The following is a 19,590-nucleotide window of genomic DNA, read 5'->3' on the forward strand; positions in this document are numbered from 1 at the left end:
AAAACTGAAAATCATAGTCAATAAAGATTGGAGTCGAGTGCACTTGCCCCGTGTGGGATTCGAACTCACAACCTCAGTGTTGACAGGCTAGCAATACAGTAGTTCGAATAATTTGACCACTCGGCAACAGAGGCCCTTACTGTTGTCTGAGAAACTGTAGACACATGTATAGCTTCACAATCGCATACAGACCGAATAATGATCATTGGTGTACATCTTGTGTAATTCAAGGTATGTCGTAGCTAGCAAATAATTAGGTGTACTAGAAAATTTGGAACAGGCCAGACTTGGTCGCCAATATTGGCTATCCAGTTTATCTCCTTGTGTTGATTTTAAACGGTAAGGGTTTTGGAGCTCCAGAAGTTCTGAGGTACGTGATGCAAATCTTGCATTCTGATCATTTCATGGCACTCAAACGTATGCCAGGAAACCCAGTTTTGAACAAATATTATTGAAATTATAAATCATAAGCAAGTCGATTCATAAAAAAAGGGCCCCGTGTTGTTCAATCTTTAGGTTCTATGTAATGTTTTAATTTAAAGTATTAAGAAGTTTGTCTTTTTGTATAAAGTTTTGTTTTGTATTTATTCATGATCCATGGTGGTCACGTCTGTCTCCTAGCTGTCATGGTGACGGCTTGTCCCTTCGTTTGAAACTCTGTCAGTGTCACGTGGGTATCATCTGTCTCCTTTTTAACTCTTCACCTTCAATCGTTTTGTATTTTTTCAAAGTATTTAAACGATTTAATAGATAAAAAGCATTTTGAATTTTCATTTGTCAGAATTAAAAATTAAACTAAAAGTAAAACAAAAAGCAACTTACAGCTACATAATCCACAAAATACGACAACTAAAAAAGTAGTTCTAAATGTATTCATCCTCTACTCAATGGTGGAAGAATAACGTAAGATACTTTGTATGTTTGACCAATACAATATCGTACTCTACAACTAACCTTATATGTACACGCTTTGTTATAACATAAACTCCAATCAAATGGAAGAACGCCTATACGGAATAATCTTCCGTTCAAATGAAATCAGATTTGGCAATTTGATTGGTCGTTTTCAACTTATCTATGGTTAAAAGTTTATGTTTTAAATTACGAAAAAATTACACGTCTTTTTACGTAGTTTATTTTGTTCAATTTCTATTAATTTTTACTTTACTTTACATGACAAACAACACTACCTCTAATTCAGGTTCGCTGTCTTATCATGCAAGTAACAATTCTTTGAAAGCCGAGCAGGTATCTAAACATTTCGTAAAAGATAAAAAAACAAACAAATACTCCTATGAAAGTTGCTTCAATTTTAAAGAATTATACTTTATTGTCAAATAGATTACATATATTGCATAAAGGATTTATATAGTAAATTCTATCTTAACATCTAAATCTTTGATCGCACCCATGGTAGTATGTGTGAAGCATACAGCACGTCCAATAAATTATTGTCTCATTAGAAATGTCTGAACAAAGCTAGAAACAGTACATTTTCTAAATAACATTTTCTTGGTTTTGTAAATTAAATATAAATCATATTTGAAACTATATTTAAGTAGGCATAAATGGATTATTAGTAATTTAGAGTGTACAATTATGTAAGTGTTGAGTTTATGTAGACTAAGTACTATGATAAAATAAGGTCGTTTATAATTATCAATCATGGTTTTATACTTTGTATTTTGATTGATTCCTGTTGCTTTCGTGACAAACCTACCCTGGCTGACATTTCTCGGTAAGCATTGTTGTTTGTTGGGGGTTTGATTGGGGTTATCTACAAGTGAAACCAAGTCCATCAATTGAAGGAGTGGGAAGATTTTCTACTGAATTTAGAAACTTCAATTCTTCAGGTGCTAGTTCCCGAATGGGATTGGTCGGCTTAATAGGACACGTTTGGTAAAATATAACCTGGCATAAAAACGGCTTTTCAATCTTAGATACTTGGAAGGAGATATTACGGTCATTATTAAAGATTGAATTATCTTTTGACAATGAATGTTTATTTTACAGAGCATTATGATATGAGATTTCCATAAGTTACATGTACAACTGTCATTTCGTATGGCTTTGATTTTGTCTTTTTCATATTGTGTACATAATTTAAAATACTGAAAATGAATTCGATATCGAAAGCCCAAAACACATTTGATACAAATAAAATGGAAATTCCAGTGGCACAGTTTGTGCCTATATTAAGGTGAATCTATACATTCATAACACTTTAATTAACTATATTTCTGGCGTACCAAAAGTAATATTATATCCTTTTTCGATGTCCAACTGTAGTTTAACGTGCTTTTTGCATTAAAAATGGAAAACAATCGGAAGATAGCCATTTACCTTCAGTAAACAACATGTTATCCTGATGATGATGAGACTTTTTAACGACCTTGACTGGCTATACAGCCCTCGCACGGTCAGCCCAGGCTTGCGCCTTTTTGGGCATTTAAATAATTTGTTTTTACCATAGGGTAATTGAATAATTTGTGGTATGTTATCCTGATTTTATAATCGAATTTTTATAAACGAAGAGCAAAAACACGGAAGCATACATTTATTTGAGAAAAAACAAACAAACAATAGGACATTTACAAAATTACTTCTAACAATAAATACGCATAAAGATAATTAAATAAAAACGAAAGTGCATCATAAAAAGATCCCGAAATATAACAGTGTGTTTGTTTTTTTCTTTACGACTTGCTAGGCAAATAAAGGTCGAGTTTATAACACACATGTTTGAAAAAAACAGATAATTTTGCAATGTCGTTGGTTGGATTTCCATTGCTTAGAACGTTTTTCACCAATCCCAACACTTTGATTTTTGAAAATGTTTTCAAAAATGCACTAATTTCTGAAATGTCGAATTAAGGCTGTGTTTTTCAAGAATATTACTGACAGATTGGATTCATTAAGGCAGAATTTTTTTTCAAAAAATGTTTTGACAGATTGGATTCATTCTTTTCATTTCATGAAAATTATCGTCTTTAACAATGACACGGTTAAAAGATTTTTTGAAGATCTGCATCTATAACATAGCAACTAAATGTACAAATAAAGCCATGGCTGTTTTCAAGTCATGATCCGCAAGTTCATCAAAACTTTGTGTAAAAGGTTTATCAGTTGTCACTGGTGTATTCATTGATGTTTGACGGGTTGTTTTTATTACTCTTGTTGTTGTAGATTGCATTGTTGTCGTTGTTGTGGGCGTGGTAGTTGTAGTGGTGGGCGTAGTTGTTGTAGTTGTGGGCGTGGTTGTTGTAGTAATGGGCGTGGTAGTTGTAGTTGGTGGCGTCGTTGTGGTCGTACTTGTACTAGTTGAAGTTGTCGTCTTCGGAACAAGGCAAGTATAGCAACATTTCCCAGAACGGATCTGTTGACCATACTGGTTGCATTGATTTATGTCACAATTGAAAAGGGGGTCATCTCCAAATGGGCAAATATCTGAAATAGAATATGACCAAATTTTATATATTACTCTTGCTGTAACTAATAACCAACCCTTGGCATAAACATAAAAAAATATGGGACGTCATATCGGCATAATACATTGAAAACACAAAATATATATAATATAGTACCAACAACCAGTTTCACATTTTTCTCATACTTGTTTTCGGAATGATTAGAAATAGAAATTAAAATGATGCTCTATGTGAGTATTACGAAAATCAATTTATCGTCAGTGATGTTCGAAACTTAAGTGTTCAAAATACAAAAACATTAAAGATTAGCGTCTAATATTTAGAAAATTAAAGAATTATCAAAGATAGCTGGCTTATATCCTTCTAGAAAATCATTTAAAGCATAATAAGTACACATGCATATTCAGCGGTTAATTTCTTAAGCGCTACGAACACAAATTCGTTAAGAATAACTTTGATATATAAGAAGATGTGGTATGATTGCAAATGAGACAACTTTCTTCCAGAAACCAAATGACGAAGAACCCCAATAGCTGTGTACTTGTTTAACAAAACTTCAGAAAAGCGATGCATCCTTTGAAACTGTCACGACTATTAAATAATACTAGTATTAGCCCCCGGGGTATCATCAGTTCAGTAGTCAGAGCTTAGGTACTGCCAATGAGATAACTCTCCATCCAAGTCACAATCTATAAAAAGTTAACAATTATAGGTCAAAGTACGGTCTTCAAAACGAAGACTAGGCTAACACCGAACAGCAAGCTATAAAGGGCCACAAAATGACTAGTGTAAAGCAATTCAAACACGAACACCAACGGTCTAATCTACATAAAAAATGAGAAACGAGAAACACCTATGAACCATACCAACAAACGACAACCACTGAACAACCAATTTATTTATATGGCTTACAAATTTTTGGCTTTGAGCGTTCCTGGTGAAAGTAAATTCAGAAAAGCGTTTCCGGCTCATACAATTGATTGTGTTATTTTCATTTTATTGGATACTACAAGCACATAGAACGTGAATTTTTCAGAAAATTAAAAATAGCAAGTAAATTACAATTCTTACCTGGGACATTGGGAGCGTCCACAGAGCTAACACATTGGCCTTGTTGACACCACTGAAAAACATCAATTGTATTGGATAAGTTAAGTTTGCCTCAATGGGTAGATGTACAAATTGAGAGCTGTGGTGCTGGAATAATTTAGGTACTATGTAGGCTTTAACATTTTTGTGTTTTAGCGTAATGGGTGAAGGTAAATCATGAAGAGGTGTCTCAAACGCACAAAATGTATTTAGTGGTCTTTTCATACCATATCTTCTAATTTATATTTTCGTTTTAAAATATTTATCAAAAAAAACGTTTGTAAGCCGCAAATAAAAGAGGAAAACATGAATGCGAACAGCTTCAAGCAAAAAACATATGATTAGGGTATTATCGAGACAGATTCCACTGACTGAATATAAAACGAAAATTCAGAAAACAGATCACCAATCCAGGCTGATCGACATTACCAGCGACCATAGTTTGGGTATTTAGTCACAGTAGCAAAGTTGACCGCACATGAGTTTGGCTATTCATTGGTCATATAGCTATTCACGTATTCAGATATTTATATATGTCTAGCTTTCAAATGTTTTGGTTTGAGTGTTTGAAGGTAGATCCAGAAAAAGGCCTCGAAAATACGGGAAATTTCATTCAAACGAGTAACAGCCATACCTTATAGTTTCCACAAGCAGTTCCGTCATGCGCAAACTGACTTGAACAAGGTCCATTCAGATTTGCGGGATTTCTACACTGTAATCTGTAGCATACACTGGCCCATTTCATAGTTGTCAAAGGATAGTTTTCCTGAAGAAAAAAAAAATATATGGGATAAACCGTGACAACAAACCGAGTGGTGGGCGTCACATATATACAATAGAAAATTAAGAGTCTATATATGGTTTGAAACGTTGTATTCATACATGTGTGTGAATAATTTACGAATTGTGGGTGTGTCGATGTTACTCTTTCAATGATTAAAATCAAAATATGCACTCGTTTTTATTTGGCAATTAATAATGGGAAATGAACAAATGCATTATTGCTTGTTAACATCATTACTCTTTTTTTACAAGAAAGACTTTGTAAAATGTCCTGGTACATAGTACAAGTATAGGGGCCGAGGGGAAAGTAGGAATACAAAAATTATCATTGAAAATAAGAATTAAACTGGAAAAGGACACTCATTTACTTCAAGACTAAAAGACTATATAAAGGCTTCTCTTTTTTGCTTTTCGCTTTCAGAAGTTCCCCCTCCCCACACTTTTCAGTCTACTCCGGCTTCGCCACTGCATAGTTATCTATACACACAGTTAAATCATCATTTCGAGAAGGTTCAATTTTAATCATTATAATATCTTTACATTCAAAAGCTCTGTTATCATATGGTTTGATAAATTGCAATAAATTGTATTCTTATACTGTGTTTTAGTTAATATTGCCATAAGTCTATGTCATAAACTAGCAACACTTGACTACATACCCTACACATTGCTGACCCTCCATTTGGAGCATATGTAAGTCCACACTGATCGTCTACGCCGTATACCGTTTCACCTGGATTGAATGCAGCCAGCGTTAAATCTACCAATCCATCCATGGGAGAATTTTCCAAACAGTTTCTGAAATATTCAATTATTTTCACAATTACAAGATATTATTAAAAGTAACTACTTAGACTTGTTCAAAGGACAGTAAATAATAACAGATGTATCCCTTTTATTCTCTCAATGAATATAATATTCAAATACAGATGTTTAAGTTAACAGAGAGGCGGAAGATATCAAAGGGATATTCAAACTTACAGTAACAAACTGTCAACGCCAGGTTGAAAAACGACGAAAAGACAAACAATATACGAAGCACAATACTAAAACTAAAGACAGCAGCTATTTTGTGAATTTCATTTCATTCATATGTACTTATGATTTACTACAAAATCATTTTTTAAAAGCGCTGCAACTGAGTGTTTTTTTTATTGGTATGCCTGTGTCAATGCTAATGATTATTTATAATTTTACATGGTTATGTATTATGCTTTGTGTGTATGTCATATGTGTGTATTAAGCCTTGCATGTGTGTATGTCATATGTGTGTAAAGCTTTGTGTGTATGCCATGTGTGTGTATGTCATATGTGTGTTAAGCTTTGTTTGTATGTCATATGTGTGTATTAAGCTTTGTGTGTATTAAGCTTTGTGTGTATGTCATATGTGTGTATTAAGCTTTGTGTGTATGTCATATGTTACCTATGCTTATATGTCTAATATTTTATGTTTGTCAATGTCGGTTTAATAGCTCAGTAGATCTTGAACTGTCTATATTAATTTATAAACATGTATGACTCTAAATAAAGGTTTTTGTATTTGTATTTGTATTTGTTAAGTCCATCATGTTTTTTTCAGCAGACAGTGAGGAGTTGTTACTAAGGACCTTCACTGCAAACAAATCTGTTTGGCTTTTAATTAGATGTTGCCGAAGTCCTTGCTTTTGTGGTACATGTCTGTAACAAATTGACAACTAAATGTCTATGATGCTGATATATCCCCATTTGAACACTTTTACCAAGATAACGATAAAAAAAAAGAGGGGCGAAAGATACCAGAGGGACAGTCAAACTCATAGATCGAAAACAAACTGACAAACTAGAATAGACCGTACAACAAAAAGTAAAATAACAAAAATACCGAACTCCAAGGGATATATAAAACGGAAAGTCCTTTATCAAATGAAAAAAAAATCAAAAGCTCAAACACATCAAACGAATGGAAACAACTGTCATATTCCTGACTTGGTACAGGCAGTTTTGAAATTGTAGATTAAACCTGGTTTTATAGTTAGCTAAACCTCTCACTTGTATGACAGTCGCATGGAATTCCATTATATTGACAAAAATGTGTGAACAAAACAAACAGACATAAAAGGTAAACAAAAGTCGTTTAGGTTTTGAGCTGGTTTCCGTCAATGTGTCTATGGTTTACTCGAAAATATATACCTGTATAACAAATTTTCTAATTAGGAGCTAATTAACTGGATTTTTGCACAAGGATATGTTTCGATGTGTCTACATATCTAAAGATCTTATAAAAAAGGTATCAACAAAAATACCAAACTTTAATGTAAATTCAGATAGAGGGATGGCAATAAAACATGTCAAATTAAACATTAAACTTTAATAACGAAGGAACGAATGGAAAACAACTGTCATATTCCTGACTTTGTACAGAGATTTTCCGATGAAAATTATGTATTAAACCTGGTTATATATATAGCTAGCTAAACCTCCCACTTGTTTCCAAATGATAATACTTACGTTTCTAAACCTGCTATGTATGATCCAATAGATGCCCTTGAACATGACGAAAATATGAAATTTCTTGATGCTGAGGTGGCTGAGCTATATTCACTATTTGGAAGCGAGGGAGACATCACATATCCAAATTCTGCTGAACATCCGTTAGAATGATAACTGTCATGAGATGCTCCTAGGCTACAAGGAAAACACAGTTTGGTTTCAAAAAATCAGTACATGAACAGCAAAAAAAAAAAGCAAAGGAACAGCGCTTTTATTGCTGTTCTTCATCTCAACAATATATATATATATGCATGTTTTCATTATAATCTTGAACTGCGACGTAATAGGTATAATGTGTGGCAATAATTGTTTATTTTATCAAATTCTTCAATTGACAATATAATTAACATAAAACTTGAATTACAAAAGTTCAATTGAATATTGCAGTGAAATAAATGGAAAACAAGATTGGAAATAGACATTTACTTGTGCGCAAGTTCGTGTGCAGCGATGTGTATAATCATTGCGTTGAATGTTTCTTCGTTGACAGAGGACGCATACGAGTTACACACCCGTGACAGGTAAGCTATCCCTGAAAGAAAAGAAGAACATGTCAATTATACACGTGCGACAGGTTGGAAAGCGCAATATAATGTGTTTTGACTAATATGAATATTCGAGTACTAACGTGGGTAAAGACAACAAAACACCATCGAAAAAACCACGTGGTATATTAATTTATGGAACGCCACAGCTGTCTCATGCGGAACTCTGATATTACTTTATGTTGTTTTATTATTACTTGATGATATTTTGTCTTTACTTAATATGGTTTTGACATTACGTAATGATGTTTTGATATAACTCAATATGGAATAGTCACTACTTAATGATATTTCGATATTACACGATATGGTTTCGTATTGACTTGATATAGTTTTGTCATTACTCAATATGGTTTTGTCATTACTCGATGTGGTTTCACCATTATTTAATGTGGTTGTGTCATTAGTCAATGTGGTTTTAACATTACTTGATGTGAATGTGACTTAACGTTATGTAGTTGTTTCATTACATGATGTGGTTTTGTTATTTTGTAATGATTATTTGCCTATTATTTATATGGTTTTAACATTACGTAATGATGTTTCAAAATTTGACGATTTTACACTACATGATGTGTTTGTTTCATTATTTGATGTGGTCCTGTCATTCTTTGATGCGGTTATCCCATTACTTGATGAGGTAAAATCACGTGACCAATTCGGAAAAACCTGTTCTATTTTTAGATAGATTTCCATGTTGTATGTGCCTTGGATGAGTGTGGCCATCCATCGAATTAGAGTTCAAATTAAAGTTCGGGTTACTGTTTGAGTTAAACTTTGAGTTAGTCTTCGATTTCGAATTCAATTCATTTATATTAGAATTAAAGTTTTAGTTAGCATTGAGTTTCGAGTTGGACTTCGAGTTTGAGTCACATTTAAAGGTAGAGTTCTAGTTACAACATTAAATTTGAGTCACATTTTGAGGCAGAGTTTGAGTAAGATTCGAATTTAAGTCTCATTTAGATTAATTAAGATTTTGAGTTGAAATTCGAGCTATCTTATATGAGTTCGTAATTAAATTTTCTATCGCGGAACAAGGACTTTTGCTCGGGCTTCCGAAAAGAGGGCTCCGGGGTATGCGTACAAAAGATAAGCAATGTTACAGTATACAAAACATAGAAGTTGAAATAAAGTTAGATGTGGTGTGATTGACAATGAGACAACTATTCACCAGAGTTTAAATGCAGTGGATGTAAGAAATCATATATAGGCAACCGTACAGCCTTCAACACACCGTATAGTCAGCTACAAAAGGCCACCATGCACATGTGAAAAAATTCAAACGAAAAAACAAACGGTCTTATTTATAAATAAACAATCTACAAAAAAAAAATGACACACATTTATACAACGACAACAATTGAACTTCATGCACCTCTGTTGGGGCAGGTACATAAAGAAAGTGCACGTGGCGGAGTTTAACATGTATGTGAGCGCTAAATCCTAACCTTACATCGGACTGTTACAGTTGTGTAACAGCACAACACGAGAACAAAAATGTAAACTAGACAAAATGATGCCCCCGCATTCAACTCATTTAACCGCTTATATCCCAAAAATGACAAAAAAAAGTTCAATTATCTCCCAAAAGAGCAAAAGATAATAAAAATAAAAACCCTGACCACATGCACACCTTCAATATATGTACAAACAGACAGTAAAGTGAAAACTTCCTATAATTCAAACTGTAGGAGGAGTTATGCGGAATAACTATATACCCATAATGGGACGGACGGACAGACAGACAGACGGACGGACGGACGGGGGTAAAACAATATGCTCCCCCCCCCCCCCCCCCCCCCCCCGGTGCGGTGGCATACAGAACAGTTTCATTTGGCTGATTCAATAGATCGGTATGACTGGGTAATATAAATCCATCGGGGTGATCTCGGATGCTCCAGAAAGGCACCCGTCGTGTTATTCGAGATAGTACAAACCCAGTGATTTGGTTTTATTCGGTAGTTTACATTCAAGGAAAAGATGACGGTATTATGGTTACGACCACTGGAACATATCCGTCGTCACATGTGAAACAGATATTCCAAAAAGTTTATTTTTCAATTAGTGCGAGGTAGATCAGGGAATTTAATTGATTACAAATAAAAGATTGATATTCGTATAGGTTCAAATGATCATTTACGCTAAAAAAAAATCGGAGAATTCTTGTTTTATAGTATTGATGCTTTATCGCTTAGTCCGAGCCCCCCTCCCCCCGTTTCCCTGTAACTTTAGTGTGAGTTGATCTGAAGTGTTTCATTTGTTAACAATAAAGTTCAAGTCTTTTGATTTGTGTCGAGCCTGCGACATCAATGTAGCGGCAGTGAGACACAACAAACCTATATTTCGTCGTCGATAGTGGCGTCGGCGTCTCCATCTCCACTTTTTTTATTTATATTGAGTTTAACCTTTCATTATACATGTTACTAAACATGTATGCCATCATAATTTTGTACTTTTAGAATATCATACTGTATTTGTTTACCTCGACTATTGTATCTGTATTTATATTGTATGTTTCTCTGTAAACTTGTATTTAGTTTTAGAGAATAAAGTATCTATCTATCTATCTATAGATCGTTAGGTTTCTAGTTTTTTACATTTTTCATTTCGGGACCTTTTATAGCTTACACTATATATATAGGTTATGGGTTTTGCTCATTGTTGAAAACCATACAGTTTTGTTTTAGTTAAATAAAACCGAATTAAACTGTTTTGACATGATAAATTTGTAAACCTCCATGAAGTGTTTTAAAACTTGTATAGAAGTTATTCCTCAATTTCAAGAAAAAGCATCTACAGAAAAACTGTTTTTTTTTTTTTTTACCGATAAATGTATAGATAAATGTACAGCCGATCAACATATGACGCTTTTACACTTACAGCAGCAATATCAGGCGAGACACAGGGTTCCGTGGAATATTTTACAAATTTATTACAAAAATACTGCTTCCGTTTGAGAACTTAGGATAAAAACAACAGGACCAAGTGGTTTGGGGATATCCCAATTATGTCCGAAATACTGTAAACTTTTTAATACTTTTCTGCCGTTCCCGTTTTCATACCAAATAACTCTGAACAACCACTCGAACTTTAATTTGAACTTTAACTCAATGGATAGCGATACCCATCCAAAGCACATTAAACAAACGATATATTGAAATCTGTTTAAAAATAGAACATATTTTTTCCGAATTGGTCACGTGGTTTTACCTCATCAAGTAATGGGATAACCACATCAAAGAATGACAGGACCACATCAAAGAATGAAACAAACATATCATGTAGTGTAAAATCGTCAAATTTTGAAACATCATTGCGTAATGTTAAAACCATATAAAGAATAGGCAAATCATCATTACGAAATAACAAAACCACATCATGTAATGAAACAACTACATAACGTTAAGTCACATTCACATCAAGCAATGTTAAAACCACATTGACTAATGACACAACCACATTAAATAATGGTGAAACCATATCGAGTAATGACAAAACCATATTGAGTAATGACAAAACTATATCAAGTCAATACAAATCCATATCATGTAATATCGAAATATCATTAAGTAATGAATATTCCATATTGAGTTATATCAAAACATCATTACGTAATGTCAAAACCATATTAAGTAAAGACAAAATATCATCAAGTAATAATAAAACAACATAAAGTAATATCAGAGTTCCACATAAGACAGCTGTGGCGTTCCATATTGATTGAATAGTCAAAAGTGTTTGTCTTTCCAAATAATAAGCAAACATGTAATGGAATGCATGAGCAATTTATAGTTTTAATTGTATTTTCCTTTGATGAAATATAACAGATATACTGTACATTTTAATAAGTTGACACCTTTACGTTTTCTTGTTGCTGTGTTTTTTTTAACTTTTTGTTTGAAATAAAAGATATATTTCGTCAGTTGTTGTAACATTTCTATTGCTTTATCGGGTTATTTTTTACATGATCGTCTCTATTGAGAGGATTTGCAGAATAATTGAAAAAAGGAAAAACCAAAGCAAACATGCAGGTTTGTTAGCAAAATGTTCCCCTCCGATACGTACCCGTTAAATACGGTAACATGTTGTGAGTGTATTTTAATAGACCGGGGATGAAATTTATATAAACATAGTCAGAATACGGTAAAACGTTGTGAAATGTGCTGTACTAGACCGGGATAGTCAGAATATGGTAAAACGTTGCGAGTGTTGGCAGTTAGTCAAAATCTCATATCTCATGCAGAAATTGTCAAACGAATTACTGTATAGTCAACAAAACATGATGAAAAAGAAACCTACCAAACATGAAAGCTTTCTGGTAAAGGATATCAAAGGAGTTTTGTTCACCATGTGTCATTGTGTTATAATAGTAAAAAATGAACATGGAACTTGATACTTTGGTAAAACGGAATATTATGACCCATAATTCCACAAAGTATGAACACTTTGGGCAATTGGTATCTGATAATTTGTGTATAACTGACATATGGACGATAAAACGGACGACCAGATGGACGCTGACTATTACTATGTGTTCTGTGGTACGCGTTGCAGGTGACAATAAAAAGTATAAAATAAGCAGTTGAGCAACTCTCCAAGGTTAAGTTAGGAACCGTAGTACAGGTGGCATAATAACAAATCATAGTGCAAAAAATAAACGTAAGACAAGTCTGTCTGTCTAATCTAAATAAAGACTAGGACCAATGAAAATATGAGTGGAAAATACACATGCACAGACATACAGCTGAATTAAAAACATGAAACTAAATCTTTATGAATAAATTCTTCAAATTACCTATTGTTCTTTTGTCTGTTATTTTTTCTGCCAAATCATACCTACAAAATTAAAATGATAATTAATAAATGTTGTGCGTCCGAAGTGCTTTTTAAGTTTTAGTCATTATTTGCTCAAATTTAAAAATTGGAAGCAAAGGATGTACCTGTTTCGGAGTTATATGACAAATAAGAACTTAAAAGAATAGCCAAATGTATCTTGCGCCAATTTGAGGGAGTTGACACCTTAGTTTCTTAATGAATTTTAAAATCTTTCTTGAATTATGTCATTCAGCTAAGCGGATGATACCCTCGCAGTCGAACAGTCCATCATCAGCGATACAAAAGTGTTGCAGAACAAAAAACCAAAAAAACAACAAAAAAAAGAATAAAAATATAGAAGATAATTGTGTGTTTCATCTAGGATTTCTCTAATCACAATTTCATATTTTGGAAACGAGGGTGTTTGTGAGAAATAAACTTTTATAACAGTCTATGTAATAACCAATATCAGAAGTCCAATGGATTTCTGCCAATATTGTACAAAGGAACACATGTACATGCTAATGAAGTTCTTTAACTCTACATTCAAGGGGTCAACATAGGTTAAGGGACCTAACTCTTAAAAATCACTGGTACGTTTGGATCTACTACGTTCAGAAAATAATTCTTTTAAGCTTCTAAGTAACACAGATTATTTTAATTCATTTTTACACAAATGATTTATAATTGTGCTAAAATTGCATTTATTACAATCGCATTACCGATTTAAGAGTTACATCCCTTTACCCTGGTATACGACAGTATTTTTCGAAATGTCTCAATACATGTCTTGTACATCTTATAACTAATAAAAAAAAAAACCTTTAATTCAATGCGTCCGAAGCGCTATTTTGAATTAACCTTCATCAGGATCGCTCAAAACCAATATTTGAAAGCCAAGGGTGTATAAGTTATATCTGTGTATATGGTATACCTACCCAGTAAACAGCGCAGCGTGATCATGAGCTGGTATGGCATCAGTATTCCTATTGGCATTTATCCACTGTGAGAAAGTCAGTAATGTATTCCCATCATTTACTACATTCGAACTGATTACATTGTCTTCTGTCCATTTTGAGGCTTCAATATTCTATTTAAAAAGAAAGCAGTAAGATATAATAGCTCGTTTCCATGGTCTTCCGAAATTTAAATGATCCAACATGACTATAGATAAAAGATATCTAACTGTGTATGTACAGATTAAGAGGCATTGTGAGACTTCGATGTTTTATAAAAAGAAAACAGTTTGATGTAGACATGTAACCGACTTAGAGAAGCATGCTTCCATAGTCTTAATAATAGAAAGAATATACCTATATTTGTGAATTTAAAATAAGGGGGTACAATTTGAATCCAAAGAACAATTTACATGAACAGGGAAAAACACTGGAAACGAGATAGAAAAAAAACAAGATAAAAGACTTGTAAAAACAAATTATTGTGTTGAATCAGGGTCATAAATGCTTAATTTAGCATATTCTTATTTCAATTTCTGAGCAAATTCTGCATTTGGCTGCTTTCATTGTAGAATTTTCACGAAACTGTATTCTACGCAACTTGTTTTATAAAACATATTATTTTTCGTATACCTTCCTTTCAAATTTAAACGGATGCATAAACTTAAGGTCGTGTACTTCTTACACTGCATGCCTTATTCTTGCAGGTTCAGTAAACACACAGGACAAGACATAAAAACTAGACAAATATACGGGCCAGGAAATGAGAGACAAACATACATGTCAGAAAAGAGAAATGGTGGGAAAAGAAAGATAGACAGACAGGACAAAAAAGACAAACTAGACAGGGAAAGATAGACAGATAACAAGACATGCCAAGAAAAAAGAGATAATCATATATGACAAGGAAAACAGACAGACAAACATACATACAGGAATAGACAAACAAACAGAAATGACAGGAAAGAGGAAAAAAACAGACAAGGCGGGAAAATACAGCTAGACAGGCTGCAGACAGGACAGGAAAAGACACACATGACAGGAGAAGATAGACAGACATGAAGAATGGGAAAAGGCATGCATTTCAGGAGAAGATAGACAGACATGACAGAAAATGAGAGACAGTTAGACATGGCAGAAAAACACAGAATTACGGACAGGACAGGAAAAACGAGACAACTAGACATGACAGGACAGGACTGGCATCTAGATCTTTAAAAAATGTACTATAGCCAAACAGCAAATGTCATATGCTTTGAATTTGTTTGTTCAGTGTTAACATTAGGCTTGTTTGTACAATGTCATAAAAGTGTACTGTTTACACGAAACAGAGTTATCTACCTCAAATGTTTAGTAAACTTACCGTAGCGATAACAAACCCTGCCAAGATGACCTTTACGTCTCCTTCTGGTGTCATTAATGATTCATATCTTGTATTTATCTGAAAGCAAAGGATTATAAAAGAAAATGAAAACAAACAAACTATAAACAAAATTCGGAGGACAACCATACAAGTCCAAGAAAACTTTTCATTGAGACTGGTAACCGATTGGTGTACAATTTGATAACCTGTAAATTTCTATAGATATTTTATTTATCTTTCTATCTTTGTAACTTTGGTGAAAATAAGAATGGAGGGGCATCATAAATAAAATACTGTTATTGTAAAATTGTATGGATAAGAGCAAGAACATATTAAGCAAGTGAAAATTATTTAAAATATTAAGGAATATTTACTTAACAATAAATATAAAACACATAATAAAACAGAAATATGAATCAAAAGGGGGTGCAATCCACAAACCCGTGCTTTGTAAACATTTTTAAAAGACAAACTTTTAAAGTGGAAAGGTTAAAATCTAAAATCAGAGTGGTTTAACCTATCCATATGCACCCTCATCAAAAGTCAAGAGACTCATCAATAATTGTCTTATGTCATATCTTATTATTTGGAAAATAAGGTAATGACGGAAAAACTTAAGATTGTTTATGTTGAATTGATTCACACGTATGTGGGACGATTAAGACCATGACATATTGTATAGACACTCGTGTCTAGAGATTTTGGTTATTCTGGTCATTTATTAACTATCTGAATGACATATACCCTACATCTCATTTTTTACACCAGTCATGTCGCCATAAAAGCAGCTACATGCACTTTTTACTATACGTAATAACATTTTTGAGGTTGGGGCTGATTAAAAGCAAGATGACCTTTCAATCCAGTATCAGTTTACCTATGAACCTCGTTATTATACCGAATGCTTTAAGCTAATATATATTATAAATGCACGTAATATATTAGCTTACAGCATTCGGTAAAATAATAAAGTTCATTGATTTGTTTTAATCAGCCCTAAAACGCTGACCTCAAATTGATACTACATATTAAAGATTGACAGTATAATGAACTATAATCTCTTCAGGTCATTCAAGTATATATTATTTCACAAACGGTGGATCAAAATGTAACCGATTAACAGTGTACTCCCCTTTCCCTGCAAAACGCACGCACGTTTTGGTTAACCATTTACAAATACAAATGTCGGTTGAAGTTGTGCCATGTATTAAATGGATGTATGAGGTCGGCAGTCCAACCATTTGAAATAAATAAGAAGATGTGGTATGAGTGCCAATGAGACAACTCTCCATCTAAGTCACAATGTATAAAAAGTTAACAATTTTAGGTCAAAGTACGGCCTTCAACACGGAGCCTTGGCTCACACCGAACAGCAAGCTATAAAGTGCTCCAAAATGGCTATAGTGTAAAACAATTCAAACAGAAAAACCAGCGGTGTAATCTATATAAAAAAGAGAAACGAGACACATCTATGAACCACACCAACAAACGACAACCACTGAACAACAGGCTCCTGACTTAGGACAGGTGCATAAAAATGCAGCGGGTTTAAACGTTTGATTGTTTTTAAAAGTTTACAATAACAGCAACAAATATATTGAATTTGAAATACTAATACAGACAAGTTACCGGTTTAGTATATGTAGCTCACCATTCTGGCACGTAGCAGGTGCGTTCGACTCCAATCTTAATTAACTATGATTGACACTTTTCCTATCGAAGGTAGTGGTTCTCTTCCTTCACCAATAAAAAATGACACCCACGAAATAGCCAATTTTGTAGAAATTGGTGTCACACACAAAAAAATCAATCAATCGTTCACCATTCTTGTTTTCCAGATACACTAATTATTGAGACACTGTCAGATATCTTTCAAATGATAATTCGAAATATGAAGTGTAAAGTTTATAAGATTGGCTTGAGTGGAAATCAAAATTACATGTTTGAGACATTAAATTGTCTAACATATTATGTTTAAATATATTTTGATTTGAAACTTACAAGATTTTCACCATATTGCAAAACGTTTTATTCTTAAAATTCGGTGGCGAAAAACAGTGTGCGTACTATGCATAATAAGGATATACACGACCTTTTACGGTACACAATTTTACAAAATCAACTATGGTTGCAACTTCCTCAAGAGTTTTTTTTTTTTTTTTGGTTGGAAAGATTTCCTTTTAACTCCTCTTTGTTGAGAGAATAAGCATACACGAAGGAGTTTCAAATTGATGTCTTGCCTTTCTTTGAATATACAGCTTTACATTATCTGTGTGTCCCTTTTTGAATGTCACAACTTTTTACCTTGAGCGCGTTTCTGATTAATAGTAATCTAGAACTGTGCATAGGTCGCAACAGGCTTCACATCACATAAAAAAATTAACTTCCTTTCAAGACGTTATAATGTCGCATCAAAACAAAAACTAGTCTTTTCGCCTAGAATCACCCCCATTAATATCAAACAATTAAACAACACAAAAACTATCAATATATCAATGTATATTTTTTTTCTATTAAATCATGACTTACCCCATTAGTAACGAACAAGTAAAATTGAATTATCATGTTTTCTGCATCTGCATGCTTTTGAGCGTCATCTGTTGCTGTAGACATTTCTTTCCAACTGTAAATAAAATATAAATATACATCTTTGTAAATTGTTTTAAAATTACATGTGTGACCTGTATGCAATGTTTAAGTTGAACTTAAAATCAATTAAATGAAAGGCATTTAGCAAAACCAGATGAAATCAAGAATAGAGTTTGGTTATGTTTCTATATTTTTTTAACCTTTCAGTAGTTAAAGCAAGTTATGATTAAGAATGTCTTTTATCATGACTAGTAAGGCTTTAACTATAATGGTTACTTAAAACTAACGCACAGTTAAATCAAATTGGGTTGATGGCATACAAGAAATTAACAAAATAACACATAAGTACATAATACATTATAAGTAATAGACAAATATATAATATACATATGTACATATCATGCAGTAGTCTAGTCCACTCTCCTAAGTAGCATACTGCATAGTTAACGGACACAGAAGACACAGAAACCAATTTATCAATGGTATTCATACCATCTATATTTGAATAGGTATTATTAATTTTCCGTAAAAATTTGAATCTCAAGTTTTCCTTTTTTGTACATTAAAATAAGAAATGTTCTTCATCATCTATTCTATTTGAACAACTGGCATAAACGATCCTTTCTGTAATGAAGGTAAAAGTATGCTTACATGATATAGTTCGCATAATCAATGCAAACTAAATACTCAACGTATAATACTGGGATCTGCCTCTTTGTACGCTTCTTTTTTTCTGAAAAATATCACAACAATTCATAGAATTTATATAAGTAACAAAGTACATGTCCTCGTGTCATTAAATTATTATAACGTATGCTTCGGAGAAGCATTGTAATCCATCCGTTTGCTATACCTCTGTTTGTTGCTTAATGATTTTAACATTTATTAGTTTCTCGTGTATCTTTATCATTCTCCTCGATTATTCTTCCGAAAGTTCCGAATTTCGGATACATTTATTCAAAGATCGTTGAAGTTTTATAAAAAAAAAAAGCTTATCCAAATTATTGGTCTGTGATATCCAATATAACCAAATATTGTACGAAAAGATTGGAAAGCATTTAAGGAATGACTGTAATATTTTTACCTGTCTATGAAGAAATAACATAAAAAATGTGGTGCACACTGAATAACCCGCGTATCGTGTTATTTAAAAGTGTGCACCACATTTATCAGGTTATTTCGAATAGGCAGAAAAAATATTACAGTCATTCATTATAATTTAATTCTAAATTATATTTTGAAGGAGTAAATCATGAAATAACGTTGATGAAGTCACGGTCACATGCCAAAATTATGTCTATGAGCTGATAGACAAACAACTTTCAGCCAATCAGAAGACGTTTAACATCCAAAATTAAATTATTGGAAAATGTTATGGTTTCGCATTTTCTGATCGTTATTAAACACTTTCACGATTTTCATCTATGTCTTATTTTTTGTTATGTGCGCGATACATCGATAGTAATTGATTGCTGTTTGATTATCGTCTATAT

At 33.0% G+C, this 19,590-nt stretch overlaps 2 protein-coding genes across 4 annotated transcripts in view; both read right to left on the reverse strand.

Annotated features, from left to right (window-relative positions):
- LOC127720356 (dynein light chain 1, cytoplasmic-like) overlaps window positions 1-964 on the reverse strand; it is a 170,718-nt gene extending 169,754 nt beyond the window's left edge. For all 3 annotated transcript variants that reach the window (XR_007990704.1, XR_007990703.1, XM_052226936.1), the window contains exon 1: window positions 823-964. Coding sequence is in view for 1 of the 3 variants with exons in the window: in XM_052226936.1 (XP_052082896.1) it covers window positions 823-877 (55 nt within the window). In the remaining 2 variants the exon portion in view is untranslated. The remainder of the gene's footprint in view (window positions 1-822) is intronic.
- A 1,578-nt stretch (window positions 965-2,542) lies between these two features.
- LOC127720336 (A disintegrin and metalloproteinase with thrombospondin motifs 19-like) overlaps window positions 2,543-19,590 on the reverse strand; it is a 28,235-nt gene continuing 11,187 nt past the window's right edge. Inside the window, exons 7-17 of the mRNA XM_052226909.1 lie at window positions 18,749-18,830; window positions 18,038-18,131; window positions 15,509-15,586; window positions 14,128-14,279; window positions 13,170-13,210; window positions 8,256-8,361; window positions 7,788-7,964; window positions 5,960-6,098; window positions 5,152-5,283; window positions 4,500-4,551; window positions 2,543-3,447 (exon numbers count right to left, since the gene is read on the reverse strand). Of these exons, the coding sequence (XP_052082869.1) occupies window positions 3,032-3,447; window positions 4,500-4,551; window positions 5,152-5,283; window positions 5,960-6,098; window positions 7,788-7,964; window positions 8,256-8,361; window positions 13,170-13,210; window positions 14,128-14,279; window positions 15,509-15,586; window positions 18,038-18,131; window positions 18,749-18,830 (1,469 nt within the window). The 3' untranslated portion in view covers window positions 2,543-3,031. The remainder of the gene's footprint in view (window positions 3,448-4,499; window positions 4,552-5,151; window positions 5,284-5,959; window positions 6,099-7,787; window positions 7,965-8,255; window positions 8,362-13,169; window positions 13,211-14,127; window positions 14,280-15,508; window positions 15,587-18,037; window positions 18,132-18,748; window positions 18,831-19,590) is intronic.

Source organism: Mytilus californianus, unplaced genomic scaffold, assembly GCF_021869535.1.
Source record: "Mytilus californianus isolate M0D057914Y unplaced genomic scaffold, xbMytCali1.0.p SCAF_11, whole genome shotgun sequence".
Classification (NCBI taxonomy): domain Eukaryota; kingdom Metazoa; phylum Mollusca; class Bivalvia; order Mytilida; family Mytilidae; genus Mytilus; species Mytilus californianus.